The following is a 16,815-nucleotide window of genomic DNA, read 5'->3' as shown; positions in this document are numbered from 1 at the left end:
TTAATTTGTGGTGTTAGTGTATGATGGAGTGTTACACTAGGTACATGAGTTTCTGAAGCTGTCTGCTTCCAGATTGAAAATTTAAGACCTGATCCACAAAGTGTTTTATGTCACCTGCTCTAAGAAGTGCAGGATGAAGGATTCAGAAGTGGTTGCATTAAGTTCTGAACTGAAATAACTGCAGAGAGACGTAAAAATGCTGCTCTGTTGGAGGATAGCCATTTTTAGGTTTGCTCAGCTAGAGAAAAAATAGCATATAGAAAAAAACGAATTAAAATAGCTATATTCAGCCCTTTGGGCTTTCCACAGACGTCACTGCTGAGATAACAAAAATAATGCTGCTGTAGTCGAGTTGAATTTATTCAGTACAAGTGGACTTGATGCAGAAAGCCTGTGCTCCCCTAGAGTTCTAAGCGTCAGTCCATCGATGAATAGAGGGACAATGAGCTGAAATGACTTATTCCTACACTAACTTTCAAGAAAGTGAGAAAACCAAAATATTCACATGCTAAGCAAGCAGAACTTCTCGGATTTATGGGGGAAATATGATATTCAATTTTGCTTACTTTGCTTGAGCTAGAACACCTATTACTTCTGCATACAAATCTGCAACAATGTGCATATTTCCAGTGTTAGGACCAAGGTACCTAGCAAGAGATAAGAAAGAATTATTGGCTGAGAAAGCATACTGCTTAAACTACTACTATTAAAAAATTAAGAAAGCAATTTCTTTCATAGAATTTTTATATGAAATTGTATGAAATGCCTTACCCTTCTTTGTACTTAAAGTGCTTGAAAGCCAAGTTAATAACATCATGTACCAAACTGTCTATTACAGGATGAAGTGGAATCTGAAAACACAAAATAAAACTTTAACGAGTACACACATATTACACTTCAAGCTGCATACCTTAGTGCTAGTATTACTCATGGATATCTTCCATATGGGATCAGCTGAAATAGCATCTAGCTAACAAAACAGCTGAAATGAGCCAGCCACTTAAAGTTTATTTAGTATTGAAGAGAAATTCTTTAGCTCCAAAGACTTGGCAAAGTGAAGTCTGTGCAAGCACGGAATTCTATGTATCCTATGGGTGCAAGAAAGACAGCAATGAACAAGCATGCAGGATGTATCTCATGTTTTTATTAGACTCTAAAGATGGAAATAGAAAGAAGAACCCTAAAATTCAGTTGTTTTGGTAATTTCCATATTTTATTAGTTAATGGATAATTTAAGAACTCCATACCTGTTTCAAAACTTCTATTAATACTAAAGAAAAAATAAAATCAATAGCCAGATCTCTTCTCTCCATTAAATAGTCCCTCTGCTGTTCATCACTGCAAAATCAAACCGGGAAACACAATATTTAGGAGATGTGTCATAATTCATATTATATGCCTTCTTCAGTTACACAAATACAGGTAACAGGTGATTGTGTTCTACTTATTAAACTGCAGTCCAGCATTTCAGAAAGTAATGCACTGATATGCTCTTAAAATCTGAGATAAATAGACTAAATCTAACGTGTTACTTTCACCTTCAAATATTTGAATGTCACTCTCCATTTCCTCCCTCTTTCTTCCAGTTTAAGATTAACACAAAACTTTTTCAAGAAAAAAAGCAAACAAAAAAACAAAAACAAAGGAACTTTTGGGTCCTGTATTCTAACAAATGGATTTCATTTCAATTTCCTTGCTGATGGCACCATTTAGACAGTTCTCAATTACACTTTGGAGGCAAATGTAATAAATCATTTTGAGCTATCAAATTCCTATTTAGACTCATAACAGATTTTGAAAAAAGGCCTTAAAAATACCAATGGAGAATTCATAACCAAACGACTTTATCTTTTTAAAACAGTTCCAGTGTTATTTTTTTAACTTAGGCATCATTTGTCAAATGTTCAAATGCATTCCTTGTGCGGAACAACACAGAGGAATAAATATCTGAGGTGAGTAGCCTGCAATAAAAATACAAAAAATATCCCTTTGGATCACCTAATCACAGTTTAAAAGTGTACTGAAAAGAAAACGCAAAATAAAATATGCAATACTTTTGTAAAATTAAATGTTAAAGGGACAGTTCTGCCATCTGTCTGAAGCAGTTACCACTGATTTCAGCGAGATTTTTGTTTGCATAAAGCATTTAGAGCTTTAGTGATTTCAGTTGTACTTATGTGCTTATAATAAAATACGCATTTAAGATTTCTGCTTGATCAGTGATGAAATAAATTATTTGCATTTTGATTTTCTTGGTTTCACATTAACCGGAAAAAGGACTGGTTATACGTTCTTTCTGTAACACTATCAATTGACAGAGTGGCCTTGGTTCACTGCTAAGACGACCTTCAACTAGATTTTGGGTGGAGTTCCTGAAGACATCTATTTATGAGCAGGTGGTCCTGTAACAAGTCAAGAGAAAGAGGACACTCCAAGACTCATCCAAGAGCAGACAGCTAATTGATGAACCATGCCTTCATTTTGCCTACTTCCACTGACATAAAGAGGTTGGAAGATACTGATTCAGGTTCCTGTCTACCTGATATCTAAAGCTAGCTCCTAGTTTTTTGCCCCTTCATTCCAGCAACTATTGCCTTCAGCAGTTACTGGATTATAATGCAACCCTAACGTGGAGAATCGCCTATGCATTTCCAAACACCAGGTCTGCCAGAGTTGGTTCTCCTGCTGCTTCTTTAAAGTGTGTAAATGTAGTAGCAAAGTATTCAGAAAAACTGTATGTTTGAAGAATATACCTGTACCAAACCATCAGACCTCAATATAAATGAAGACCAATCTATTGCCTTATCACTGAGGAGCTACTGATATTGTAAGAGATCAAGATATTTGTTTTGGGGTCTTTACTTATGCTTGCTTGTTTGTTTTAAGAGTTGTATATAAAAAAACCCCTTCCAAGTGTCACAGAATTATTACCTGCTCACACAAGTAGAGAAGACAGACAGTTTATACAAACCACTATTTAAACAACATTAAAGCCTCCAAAATAGCGGTAAGAAATAGGGTTCAAAATATTAGGATCAGAATTTTAAAGATACAATTACTCCATCCATCTAGAAGCTGAGAGAAGAGTTCCAGGAATAAGCAGGAAAAGATGACAGCTTTCAAGCAACTATAACCTCACAAAAGTTGATGGGCGAAATGTAATGTATTTTACCTTAGAATCTGTCAGTAATGTATGTATGCGTATTCAAAATAATACCTTTTGGATTTAGTGCTTGTTCTTGGTCTGTACTCATGAGATTCATCTTCTATGCCATTCTGTCTTTTATACCAATCAAACAAAGTGCGCAGGATAGAGGGCAGACAATATTCTGAAAGTGAGCTCATTGAGCTTATTACCTATGGAGAAAATACAATAAGTGAACAAATCAACGGGTGTTCAAGTTTCCCCTCCTCCTTAAAAAAAACCCAAAACTAATTCAATGGTTAGGCAGGTTCTTTCTTGTTTTCATCTCATTTTTGAGATCCATGGTACAAGCAGTGACTTAATATTCTGCATTTCCTGTTGAAACATAAGCAGAAATACAATAATGTGCTGTATGTCAATAATGTCTTTCCACTGATGACACTAAAATGCATTAAAATGGTGTATCACATCTTACAGCACACCAGAAAACTATCTAGTTCTTCAAGAGGTTTATTTTTATTTGTCACACAAAGTTGATTTCAGTTTGAGCACATTATAAGGAAAGAAAAAGTGATGAATCAGAGGTACTGTCTTCATGGGTTGTATCTGACTGCTGGATGCCCCTCCTGAAACTCAGAATACATACTGAGAAGCCCCACAAGCTCTGCAAAGCTTTTAAGCAACTATATGTGCAGGTACATCCATCTTACTATTAGGCTCACACACCTGATAACTTAAGACTTTTCTATATATGAAAATTCATAGTTTCCTGTGTCTTTGTGTGCACAAATAAGTAAAACATAGTTTAAAATAATTCTTTGGAAGTTCCTGATTGAACAGCTCTAGTGGAATACTAGAAAAGATTACTGCTCACTCAGTATAAACTGTGTCACCCATTACAGAAATGTTACTGAACATGTTACTACTGAATTATTACCTAAACTTCCTATAACGGGAAACCATAAAACTGCAAAACACGGAAAGATCAAAAGCTAGGGTGAGAAAAACACCCATTATTATACAAGAGGATTATATACATATTGCAACTGAATGTTCACAGCTACAGCATTTGTGTACGTTCTAAGAAAACAAAAAACTATTTAAAATAGGAATAAATTACTGATCAGGAGATTTGTGACCACCTCAAGATCATGCAGGGCTTGATCCTGCGAAGTGCTGAGTAGCAGCAGCGAAGTGCTAAAGTATGTACTTCATGTCAAGTACACTGATTATGTCATTAACTCTGTCAGGTGTATCCACCTGTTTAAATTTAAAGCAGCACGTTTCAGTGCTTGTGGAACAACAGTAGAGTTTAATGTCGTGTATAACACCAAGCTTGTATGAACTCTGTGACTAAGACAAGGGCAAAACTGGGAGACTAAGCACCTTACATACAATTCCCAAATGTTACCAAAGCCTTAAATGAGAACTATTGTGGATGACAGTTAGTTTAGATCAATAACTCTGATCTCTTTTGCGTTTTTTCAGCCTCAGAATTTAACTCACTCACAGTGATGTAGTGGTCCAAAGTCAACGAGACACTCCTAGGATAAAGTATTATTGTTCGGGTATTATGGCCTAAAATTAAACATGGAGCGCTAGAAAGCTGTAATCACCTGTAAGCCACCCCTGTAAAAATAAACATTTCTATAAAAGTACTATTTTAGGAAAGCTTTCAGTCTCTGTTTCCAATATATTTTATTACCTGAAATATGAAACAAGTTGCTGTGGAAGATGGCATGAAGGCACTGCTTGCAGCAGTGACAGGAGGCCATTCATGTAGAATTACTACAGCAGCCCAGGCTCAATTATACCAATGCCTTCAAGTGTAAGACTTCAGATAAATACTTAGAAGACATGAATCACTGGTGTCAGCGCAAGCTATTCACTACCAACTCAGGACACTTAGACATTTCAATTGCTTCTCTATTGTTTTCCAAAAGTTTTTCTGAAGCTGGCATAACACCGGTTGTTAATTATGAGATGCAGTGAAAAAGGATTTGCTGGGGAAGACTAGAATAGAATCATAGAATTATCAAATGGTTTGGGTTGGAAAGGACCTTCAAAGATCATCTAGTCCAACCCCCTTACAGTGAGCAGGGACACCTTTAGCTAGATCAGGTTGCTCAGAGCCCCATCCAACCTGACCTTGAATGTTTCCAGGGATGGAGCTTCTACCACCTCTCTGGGCAGCCTGTGTCAGTGTTTCACCACCCACATGGTAAAAAATTTCTTCTTTATATCTAGTCTAAATCTGCCCTCTTTTAGTTTAATACCATTACTCCTTGTTCTATCGCAACAGGCCCTGCTAAAAAGTCTGCCCCTAAATAGACCTAAATATTTTTTAAGAGATCACAATATTTAACTGTAAGTGAAATGTGGTTTCAGTCAGGTCTTCCTGCATGTTCACCAACACATTTATCAATGTTGTTCTCTAACTCCCAGCTACACAATTTCACTAGCCACAAAAAGTCAAAGTGATTCCAGTTAAATCTCCTCAAGCCATACTTTCCCTGCTGAATTTATAGTGTGTGTCTTTAGTAGCGATAAAAGGCAAATATAGCTTTTTTTTTAATCTTTCTGTCATTGCACTTTTAAGACAGGAAGGAAGGGTGGACTGAGCAAAGACCTGGCTCTCAGGGAACAGGAAGGGAGGGAAGTCTAGCCAGCACGTTGGTTACTCAACCCTTTCATTTACTGGAAGTAAGTCCAGGAGTGAGATGAATTCTAGCTCTGTGCTGCTCCTGAAAGGGAGTGCACAGATGTACAAATATGTCCTTGTTGGACAAATGATCATGTTCTTCCATCATAAATGAACTACCTACTGTATAGCTTAAGGATAAAAAAGCTGCACAAGCAGGGAGCTGTTTAAAACTTGTGTTCCCAGAGCATTAAATATACTTTATGTAAATGAATAATATTTATTTTGGACTAACTTGTAACAGTAAATTTAATGAAATTCTGCCCAGGTAGTTTGCTACAGAAGAAAATAGGTACTTTCATAAAAGTCTTGCTATATTGTCAAAATACAAACACAGGAAATGTTTCCACTAAGAGCAGATACATGCCAATTACTTTTTTTTAGTTCAGATATCAATTTCTATGTGCTTTAACAACAAATATATTCAAAACTGCTTTCAATTTCCAACAGTATCATTAATTTCTTGGCTCTGCATTTTTTTCAAATACCATATATGTCAGTGTGTATGTCAAATGTACATTTTATTGCCATTTTAAAAATGCAGAATTGCAGTACTTAATTTTTGCATACTGTTGGTTTATTTTTTTGGTAAATCTATTATTTGCACAGTGTCTGCATATTCTGTCTTCAAGTTGTCGCTGTGTAGATTCTAAATAATGGACATTAGGAGTGAGATTTTATACTTTCTATTAATGCTACCGAAAGCAGAATTTGATAAATACTGTTTTAGCTATATTTAGGATACCCATAACCATGCAATAATATCTTCCCTTCATTCAATGTTTTTTCCCACTTCATGCATGTCTATAACAAAGCTGCATAACTACAAACAATACAGATTGATGGAAAGTAACAGCTGCGATGAAATCCTTGCTCCCTGAAATCAACAGCAAAACTCTTATGGACCACAGTAAGACATGCAATATATGAAATTAGGGAGACAAAGTTAACAATTCCTAATCCAAATACTCTAGACTGGGGCAGGGGAAAGGTGGAGAGATGACCTGCCTTAAGTTCTAGTCACAGCAGCAACATGCTCTAATCTTGTTGGACCCTCTGAGAGAAAACATTTTTTTCTGTAATGATAGATTTTGAGACAAGTCAACTCTAATTGAAAAATCTGTAAAATGAAACATTAGGAGCAAGTAGTGCAGTTGTGTTTGCTTAGATCTCCTTTCATTCATATCTTTGGTCTAAGCATTTTTTTTTGACAGTGCTATGAAGTTAAATCTCCTTGGCAATGGTTAAACCTGATAACTACTAAGTTGGACTCATTAGTTTTCATTTATGGCCTTGGTTTTGTGAGTAAAACAACAGTGTTTTTATACCATAATTTTGTAGATGGGCAATTTCACCTAGCTTGCTTAAATAGTAGCAATGTCTATAGCTATTTTACTGCCAGGGTAACAGTTTACATGAAAACCCCTTTATTTCTAGTGTGCAGCAGATTCAGATCTGAACATGTTACCTTTAATTTTGCCTTCAGATTTACTTTTTTACACACTGCTCGAACCTCTGATCGGGAGCCAGTGGTTGTTCTATAACCCATCATCACCATTTCTTATACTTCCTCTGCCATGTGCCCTTCTGCTGGTGAAGAAGGACAATGTGTAAAACGCAGGGAAAGGGAACAGAAAAGGGGCCAACTGCAGTGCTACTGCAATGACGATGGTACCATTTTTTGCTTACTACATCTAACAAATATTGAATAGGAATAACTATCAGCATGTCATTTACCATGTTTGGGCTGTTATGAAAACAGGACACTTAATCATTAGTATGTTGCTTAGTGTCTTATTTATTTATATTTGTGTTTTCCACATTTTTTATTATTATTCATTTTTATTTTCCTTTTTTGCTTAACCAATTATTTTTCCATCTCATAAAAGTATATAAAACATTAAATGTTTTTGCTTTCCAATCTATATTCTCCAACCTAGTGCACTTCTAAGAAGAGAGCAGTATAAAATGAGTACAAATTTTTGTGCAGTTTATGCTGAAAGTCCTGCTACAGGCACCTCATATAGACAGCTTCATACGAAAACTAAGACTTGCTGGTAAGTTTTCACTTCCATGACCAAAACATTACATTAATTTTGTATTTTTATATGGAAGAATGTCTGTGGGTTGGTCCAAGATTACACAGTGCCCTTTTTCTGCCTCCAGTGTTGTCAGTTCACCGAACATTTATATACTGTGGTAAGAACAGAAGATACTTTATTAGGGCTGAGAAAAGACTAATAAAAATGTTTCCTTGGGTGAGGTTAAGCCTCTTGGATAATTATGGGGTTTTTAACCATGGTGTTTGATCTTCTCATGTACTGCAACTTTATGGTTTCCTGTAATAGGAAGTTTAAGTCATAGTTCAGTAGTACAATGTTTAATAACATTTCTGTAATTGAGGACACAGAGCATGCTAATACTGAAGCAGCAATGCTCTTTGCCAATAGGCAACTAGAGTTGTGTAATCTTGCCTAACCAAGAAATTTTAAAACATGATTTTGAATATACTATAAAAATATATATAATATGAAAAACCTACATAATTTCCTGTATATATTTTCTTTTTATAAATACACACCTAAAAAGGAAAATGCAGTTTGTTAGGCTAATGGTGAGACATTCTGCAAGTCAGGATAAGTAGGATTACTTCATACATTGCTCAAGATACTATTATGAGTTTGAGAAGGGTGATGCAACTGCCAGCCAGCCAGAGCCCACAGGACAATACTGCCTGCCTAAGAGGAGGCACTGACACTACATCCATATGGAGAGAAACAGCTCTGCCTGTGCACAGTCAGGTCCCTAGATGCCAGATCCATCACCCATCATAGCATTCCTAATATGTTTTTTGAGAATGGTCAGGGAAAAATGCTAGTTCTCAGAGAGCCAGAGATAAAGCTGTTCAGGGGAAAGTAAGCAATGCTTTCATCATCGTTTTACATGGTTCAGGGGTTTCAGTGTTAAAATTGATGCTGATTACTCTGAGTAGTTAAAGTTCCATTCTGCTCATTGTAAGTTACTGCAAAGGGGTTTTTTGGCTGTTTTTTTCCACCTCTGAAGCTGATTTGCAAAAGGCAAATTTTAAATCAGGTCATGCCTTACTTTTGTGGCTTTTTAATTTACATTAAAAGTTAGAAGATGCAGCTCAGATATTTTAAAGTAACTAATGACCTGGCCACTTCAGCATCACCTACCAATTTCATTCAAATGGAACAGAGATAATTTTGATGAAGTCAAAAAAAGAAAACTATGTTCCTTTGACAGTGTGTCACTTTTGATGACTTAAAATTGAAAATCAGAATTATTAGAAACCCCTTGAAAATGGTTGTTCATGGGGATTCTCCCTCTTTTCCTCCTTCATTTCTGCAGTAAAAATGTCAGGAATGTTGTGTGTGGCCTTTCCTGGTTTTGCTAGATGACTTTACGTATTCCAGGAATAAACACTACAGCTTTCCACACCTTACCTGGAAGGCAGAAGCAAGGGATTGTCAACCTGGTCTTCCTTCATCCCACAGACTCTTTACATTCTAGAGTTAACTCAAAAACTTAAAACTTAAATGGTTTGACTTAAAGCACATGCCCTCCTACTTGGATTTTAGTATGACGTGGAATCATGATCTTCAGAGTTTTGCAGGTAGACCATACCTTCATTTTTAATATCAGCAAAATTACCCATACTTTCATGACAACTTTATAATACTGACATGTTATCATTTGCAAAACAGCTTTATAATACTGAGATGTACTCACCTAATCTACCAAGTGAAACATGCCAACTAACAAAGGACTTTTTGCTCTATCTTTCTGTCTCTACTTTAGCCGAGTTCTATAAAATCTCTACTGTGTATTACAAATTTTTGAATGAAAATCTAACTACAATTTTGCCAAACTAGAATGATTTGGCAAATATGAACCATGTTCTTGAAAACAGACTCATCAGCCAGGTTCAGGTCCCATCTCCCAATCACAGGTGTACATCAATCCCAGGAGTACTACAGCATCTCAAAATGATCATGGTGTTCAAGCAGAAAACAATGTGAAACCTCAAAGGGAAACATTCCCATCAACTCAGGCTGAGGCAGACAGACAGTGTGAAAATTTTAATCTGAATAGTTTGTTTGGAAAATTTCAAGGAACTGAAAACAAGGCTTTCTGACAAGATGTCTAAGGCAATCTCAGCTCTGTCTTTTCTATCAACTCTACACATTGGTAGGACTCTATAGATATGCAGTTAGAAACATATACAAATGTTGTGTATAACAAAATTTGCCTTTGTTTTTCGTCCGCATCTGGGTTTTTTTCCCCCAACATTCAGAGTAAATTGCTACAGTAGTAAACACACAGTTGTTTCACTCTACGAAGAATTTGTTGTTCTCATTAACTGATCTTGACTTAACTGTTCAATTTTCTGTCTAATTACCAATAACTAGGAGAAGCACGTGTCTACTAATTCTTCCTTGTAAAGGGCCACAATTTGCTTAACCATGAATATTTAATCAAATCGTGGCCACCCATTATGTGTTTGTTTAATACACTGCAGGAACACTATCAGAAGCTTTGCATATGGGTGGCTTAATTTGTTTTTCTTTCCCATTTACGTGTGACACTCTTCCCACAGGAAGGAAAAAAAAAAATAAAATTAAGGTCAGAATACCACAAAAAATTTCATTAGGGAGCTAGGGAGTACTCACAAAGCAGCCTCCTTTAGTCTACAGTGGCTGGCTCCCCTGCAGGGTCTCTCTGTGGCCAGCAAGGTGGGCAGGGAACTCCCCAGTGCAATGCAGAACTCCTACCGTTCGCCTCTGCTCTGAACTCTGCTACCTCTCCCCAAAAAGCAGCTATAGAACAACCTAGAGAGCATCACTTTGTCAAGCTAAAAGTATGAAGTGAGCCTTTGTGAACACCACTGGGGTCTCACAAGGCGTCTTTGCTTCTGGTGCAATGTATCAAATATCCCAGAAAACACAATAAATGTGTTAAATTAATCTGTGGTTCTGAAGTCCTACTCACACCTTTCTCCTCCACCAAAGTTAATCAATATGGTACCTGCAGCTTATGGCATTAGCCACAGTTGCTTTCAGAGTTGTTGCTGTTGTTGCTGCTTCTGCTACGTCTTTCTGTCCTGCATTTCTGGCACTGCTGGCAGCACAGTGGTGCGGGCAGCCATGGAGGGAGCAAAGGCAGCTGAGGCAGGAATGGTGGAGCAGCAAATAACTGTGTTGCTTATGACACACCCTGAATTTATCCTTCCTCTTTGTGGGAATGAGTTTTGGCATCCTTTACACAACTTAAAACTCTTCAGCACCTATCTTTAATTCAAACTAGGTTACTTATGTAGGAATTTTTTCTAGATGACTTTTTTCTTAAGAAAGACTGCTGACAAAAATTCTCATATACCATTATTAAAAAGTGTGTATATTGCTGTTGGTTTTATTTTTATACTTGTCCCATTTCCCTTACATAATAAATTCATTAATCCAATGCCAGATAGAAATTTCATTTTATCAATTACAATTTTATTGTTTTATTAAATGTAATCTGATTAACTATATAAATTCTATTTTAGTTTTTAATTATTTTTCCCTGCCAACTATTTTTCTCTAATTATTATTTACCTTGTCATATATAGGCATTTATCCTGACAACTGAATTTATGCTTGACTTTAAATACCACAGGTTGGCTCAGCCTATGTGAAGTGCAGTATACATGTAAGTCATGCTGGGTCACAGCTACAGAGACAAAATAGACTGATGAGACTGACAGCAATGACAGTGATTCTAAAGGTCCTCATATTAACCACAAGAGAAACCCCACAAAAAAAAGACTGGGGGCCATGTGACTATTTCAAAAATCAGATATTCTTAAAAGATACAAAGTTTGCTTCGAAACCTCCATCAGAAGAAACAGCCAGGAAATAATACACATGCCTCATACACTGTAAAAAGCAGTAAGTTCTACAGCAAAAAAATATTGAGGTTGAAAACAGTGGAAAAGTCCTCCTAATTTAAACCCAAGAATGGTTAGGCAATGTACTGAAGTACCTTAAGAAATACTGCTTTTGCAGTATGCAACAACAGCATAAGGACACTAGACTGCCTTCCAAGTATTTGTCTTATAGCCTGAGGAATGGAAATAATACAATTTCAAGTGTCTTACTTGATCAAACTGGGGGTCTTCTCCTCGTTGCAGAGATTTGGTCAGTGGCTTCTCCTAAAGGAAAATATATTAAATATGTATTACTCAAGATCAGTGCTATGATATATTCTATCAACTCTACTATTATTTTTCTGTTAGATTTTTACTCACATAATTTGCCTTCTGATCAGTTTCATGCTGGAGATACTGTTTGTTTCATATGCCAAGGACACCTCTGCATACATAGGACCTAATACTGACAAGGTGTCTTTAGTTTTTGAGTCTTTCCAAGAAAGAAAAGAATTAACCAGTTATCACACTTGAGTTATTTGGTGCTCACACTGCTGATGAATTCTTTCAAAATCCTAAAAAGCACTTGGTATTTTCTCTAATATGTAACCAAGGAGCTCTATTTAACTACATGATGTACTTTCTTGTTATAATACTACCATGCACTACACACACTACCATGTGTCCATAGATATAGTGCATCAGACAACACATACTGAAAGAAAGGTGGGTTTAGAAGAATCAGATACCATTGAGTTCATCTTTAAGAAAGATAATTGTGGAAAAAATGGCTATTACTCAAAAAAAAAACCAAAACCAACACAATTTTGTAATGGAAGCAAATTTTCAGGACATGTTCTCACAGTACCTGGGAAGGCCAAGGAGAACTGCTCAACTCAATAAGTGTCCCCAGATGTGAACACCCATTCACCTTTATGGCTTTTTTGCCAAGCAGGCTCAATTACTGAGGCATGTAGAAGTACACAGTCCAGTATTCTAGATACACACAATAGTATACAAAACATGAATCTCCTAAACCACAATGAAAATAAACAATACATGAAGGCAGATCACAGCCTGAAAAACATGTCACCATCACCATCACAATTCTGCACTGAATTGTACTACTGTTGCTGGTATCTGAAATGTGTAAGCGCCTTATTCTTCTGTAAATCACACATCTTTCTTCTCCTACAGCTGCAAGACTGGGGCTCTCCCACCAGCTCAGCACGAGATTTTCTGTTCAGCTTTCAGCAAAATATTACACTCATCAGCATCTGTTAATGTATCAGGCAAAACATCATCAGTGCCAGGGGATGTGAGATGCAAAACAAATCTGTAAAGCTGCTGAGATAATGGAATGGAGAGACTTGAGGCGGTCCAAAGATTTCTATTATTTAACGTTTCTCTCTGGAGAAAATGTTGCCCAGTATAATGTGCTGACTAATTTTGAAATTAATTATGCTGATCCACTTGTAATGCCAGCTGGCAAGAGGGCTGGCTGCAGGGTGACTATGGTATCCCTTGACTACCTACCAAACAGAAAAATCAACAAAATGTTTTCTACTGAGTCACTGATTTATCCAGGACAGTCATCAATATTTTTCATTGTTACCTCTAATGTCTAAAGTGACTCCTCCAGGTTGCACTAAGGGCACAACAGCTGTTAATTATAATTTTATGACAGATTATTGGTAAGGAACAGACACAGTAAAACCTTGTAGCCCAGAAACAGATGCAGGACACTACCCAACCTGCAGTCCTCCTCGATCAGTAACCCAGTGGTACCCCACCTAGTTGTGTCTCATAGGAGGACGATACTTCTTTTGTCTGTTGCCACACACTGAAAAGGACAGCAGATAATCTTTCAAAAATCGTGTTCAATTTCTTTAAAGGGAAGATTCTTAAGTTTTCATGGGTCCTGGACAAATCAATGTACCGAGAATTACTGCAGTTTAGGAAAAAAAACCCAACACACAAACTCACAAACGTTTTTTAAAAATTAAATTTCTGACTTATGTTACCACAGAGAAGTTTCTTAAGGTCTGTTTCAAGAAAAAGGGCTTTGGCACGCAGAAGCTTTGTGTTCCTGTGCACGACACTGCAATGCTTGGCTTTCAGAGTAGTATCTAAAATCCTGCAGAAATGCATTCAGCATTTCAGGCAGAAACGAGGCGTGGGATTCTTCATCACATGCTTATCTGTCAGGTGGACGCAACTAAATGAGACAAAACATGCTCTGGAAACCCCGGTCTGGAACTGCAATCCTGAAAATGTCCTAATCGCCTGTGACCTATCTCTGGAAGCAAACACATTTCACAAATATTTCAGTTTCTGATGGTGATGTTCCCAGGGGCTGCGCTTCTGAATTAGTGAAGATCCCTCCATTTTGACTAGACAATACAACTCATCTCCTCCCCTCTTACAGGCGACTAGACCAGGGCTCCCCAAACTGTGGTATGTTCACCTAAAGAAAACATTCACAGGTCATGCAACAGACTTGTCACAGCAGAAGGCAGCCCTGGGATGAAGATCAGCCAAGGACATTTATCAAAAGCCAGGAAGGCTTCTGCTGCCATAACTTTTCAATGTCCCCAGTCTAGGGCTTTAACTGAGGCCTTTTTCTTCCCTTCAGCCCATCCTGCACCTACTGCTGTTCTGCCGCTTCCCCTCTACTCGCGCTCTTGCCAGGCAGCAGCTGCTGCTGCAGCTGTCTCTGCCTCTTCTTCGTCCCCCTGTTAGAGTTCCTGCTGTTGCTGCTTTTTCCTTGACTCTTTCCAAGTACGGTGCTGCCACTGACTCTGCCTGCAGCGACTGCAGTGACGGCTCAGCCCAGCTAGACGCAAGCTGACCCTGCGAAGCCAAGTGTCTCCGCACATAACCCCTGTTCTGAGAGCGGGGTGCCCATGTCAGAGCAACTCACTGTACTCCCGCAGTGAATGGCAAAAACCACAGAAAACTGTATTTGGGGATCTGAGAAAACTCACAAAGTAGAAGTCATTACTATTTACTTTATTACTAGTGAGGAGTACTGAACAAATAATGAACTGAATACAGATGAAGGGCCAGACACAAATACGGTTTTGGTGTCTAAGAGCTCCTAAAATATGGAAGGATGATTGCTTGCATGATGAGCACAACAAGTGACAATGTCAGGAAGACACTGCTGAGTAGATTCAAAGACAGTTCAACTACATGCAGGTGCTTCAAGTGTCCTTTGAAAACAGCAATTTTTCTTTATGCAATAGATAATTCCTTTAAATCTACCATAAACAACTTCCCTATTCTATACCACCTAGTTCTAATATCCTTACATCTATGGTAGCTACTCTGTAAAATATATTTATACTCATGGTAGATGTTTTCATTATATACCAAAGGTTCAAGACTAGCAAAATCAAGGTTAAAATGTATAATAAAGTGAAACTGCCACTGAGTAATAGATTCCATAGCAGTCTATTTATCCTGAATATATATACTTATTTAAGTTTTTTAAAAAAATCTCTAAAATGTTTTCGAGCCTCAAGGCGCTGTTATTTTTATTTATTTTCTTGCCCACCCAATTCAGAAATGGCAAAGAGGCCCTTTTATATTATGAGTTGACTCTGTTTGGGTCTCTGTAGCTATAATATATTCTACAGAAATGTCTTCCAAATCTTGGATGAATAGGTAGGCTGCATTTGGAGCCAAAGCCTACAACCACAAAATATGAATAAAGAAAGTTCTGATTAATCTGAAAGAGCCCATAGCTTTCTGGGCTATAAAAACCGTCAAAAAATTCCAGAAGAATGGACTCTCAATAATAACATTTCCATTTTTAATCACTAAGTTAAACATCCTTATTCCTTGTTTGAAGTGCTGCCTTCAATTGTATACTCTGTATTTGTTCAAGCTGGAAACTCCCATGATATGAATACATGTTATGGACAAACAGTAAAGACCAGCAAAGACAATTTTGCATTTAATATCTAAAACCATAATTTTTAAAGACTATCTGAACTTTCTGCATCACCAATGCTTACAAAACACAATGCTCACCTAAAAATTAATTTCCTTCCTCTGCCTCATTGCTGTTATAAAAACATTAGTAGAATAGAATACAATAAAATAGAGTATGTTGGATATGCAATGGCAAATGTATATTTTATCACATTTGCATGCATGAGCTAAACATATTTATAGTTTAGCTAAAAAATATCAGTGAAATCCTCTATTCACACAGGCACACTAAAACATTTCTCCAAAGACTGTCAGCTACTTTCAATGGTTAATATATTAATGCTTTTTCAGGGATGCTACACAAATATAATTGGTCAAATTTACACAGGAATAGGCTTTCTTAACCACCTGTCACAGAACTGAGTGTTCAGGGAAACATGAAAAAAAGGATATGTTGTAATGCCTATTAAGCTTCACTATGTCACCATGTTATAATGATATATAATGTCCCTTGAAGTTATTTCTAACCTCTGCAACCATTAGACACATTATTCCTACTGAACTATGACAGGGCATTGTATTACTGACTGAGATAAATCCCTTCTTTTTATAAGAGCATAGAGGACAAAAAGATTATTTTGATACAAAATGTAACTTTTGCACTGCATGCTAAAAGGCTGTCACACATGCTCTACTGAGTAGTCTGCTGGGATGGAAGAGTTACCAGAAAGAAACAGCAGAAGAATGGACCTTTTCACGTAAAATGGAGTAGACTTAGACCACATTCAACTACTATAGCTACAATATATATAAAATGCATGTAAGCGCAATCTTAAGAGTACATGGTACACAGACAGTAAAATAAACAGAAAAGGGGATTTCTTTTATCAACCTTTGAAATTCTAAGCATACACTGAAAGGAAATGCTAAAGGCAAACATAATAAAAAAGATATGATAATACAGCTTCATGAAAACACCACAACTCTGCATAAGACAAAATTATAGACTCCAAAAATGTTAAAGAAAACTGATGAATTTCATGTAACTTTTGAAAATTAAGTAAAAAACCAATGCTAATTGTACATGGTATTTCACACAGA

At 36.9% G+C, this 16,815-nt stretch overlaps 1 protein-coding gene across 6 annotated transcripts in view; it reads right to left on the bottom strand.

Moving 5' to 3' along the window:
• FRY (FRY microtubule binding protein) overlaps nt 1–16,815 on the bottom strand; it is a 203,075-nt gene that overhangs the window by 117,198 nt on the left and 69,062 nt on the right. For all 6 annotated transcript variants that reach the window (XM_086481863.1, XM_086481865.1, XM_086481869.1 and 3 more), the window contains 5 exons: nt 12,007–12,060; nt 3,218–3,357; nt 1,248–1,338; nt 772–851; nt 567–647 (listed from right to left, as the gene is read on the bottom strand). In XM_086481863.1, the coding sequence (XP_086337989.1) occupies nt 567–647; nt 772–851; nt 1,248–1,338; nt 3,218–3,357; nt 12,007–12,060 (446 nt within the window). The remainder of the gene's footprint in view (nt 1–566; nt 648–771; nt 852–1,247; nt 1,339–3,217; nt 3,358–12,006; nt 12,061–16,815) is intronic.

Source organism: Leptosomus discolor, chromosome 1 (genome assembly GCF_034619465.1).
Source record: "Leptosomus discolor isolate bLepDis1 chromosome 1, bLepDis1.hap2, whole genome shotgun sequence".
In the NCBI taxonomy this organism is placed as follows: domain Eukaryota; kingdom Metazoa; phylum Chordata; class Aves; order Leptosomiformes; family Leptosomidae; genus Leptosomus; species Leptosomus discolor.
The sequence above is the reverse complement of the archived record's forward strand: the minus strand, read 5'-3'. Positions and strand labels throughout refer to the sequence as shown.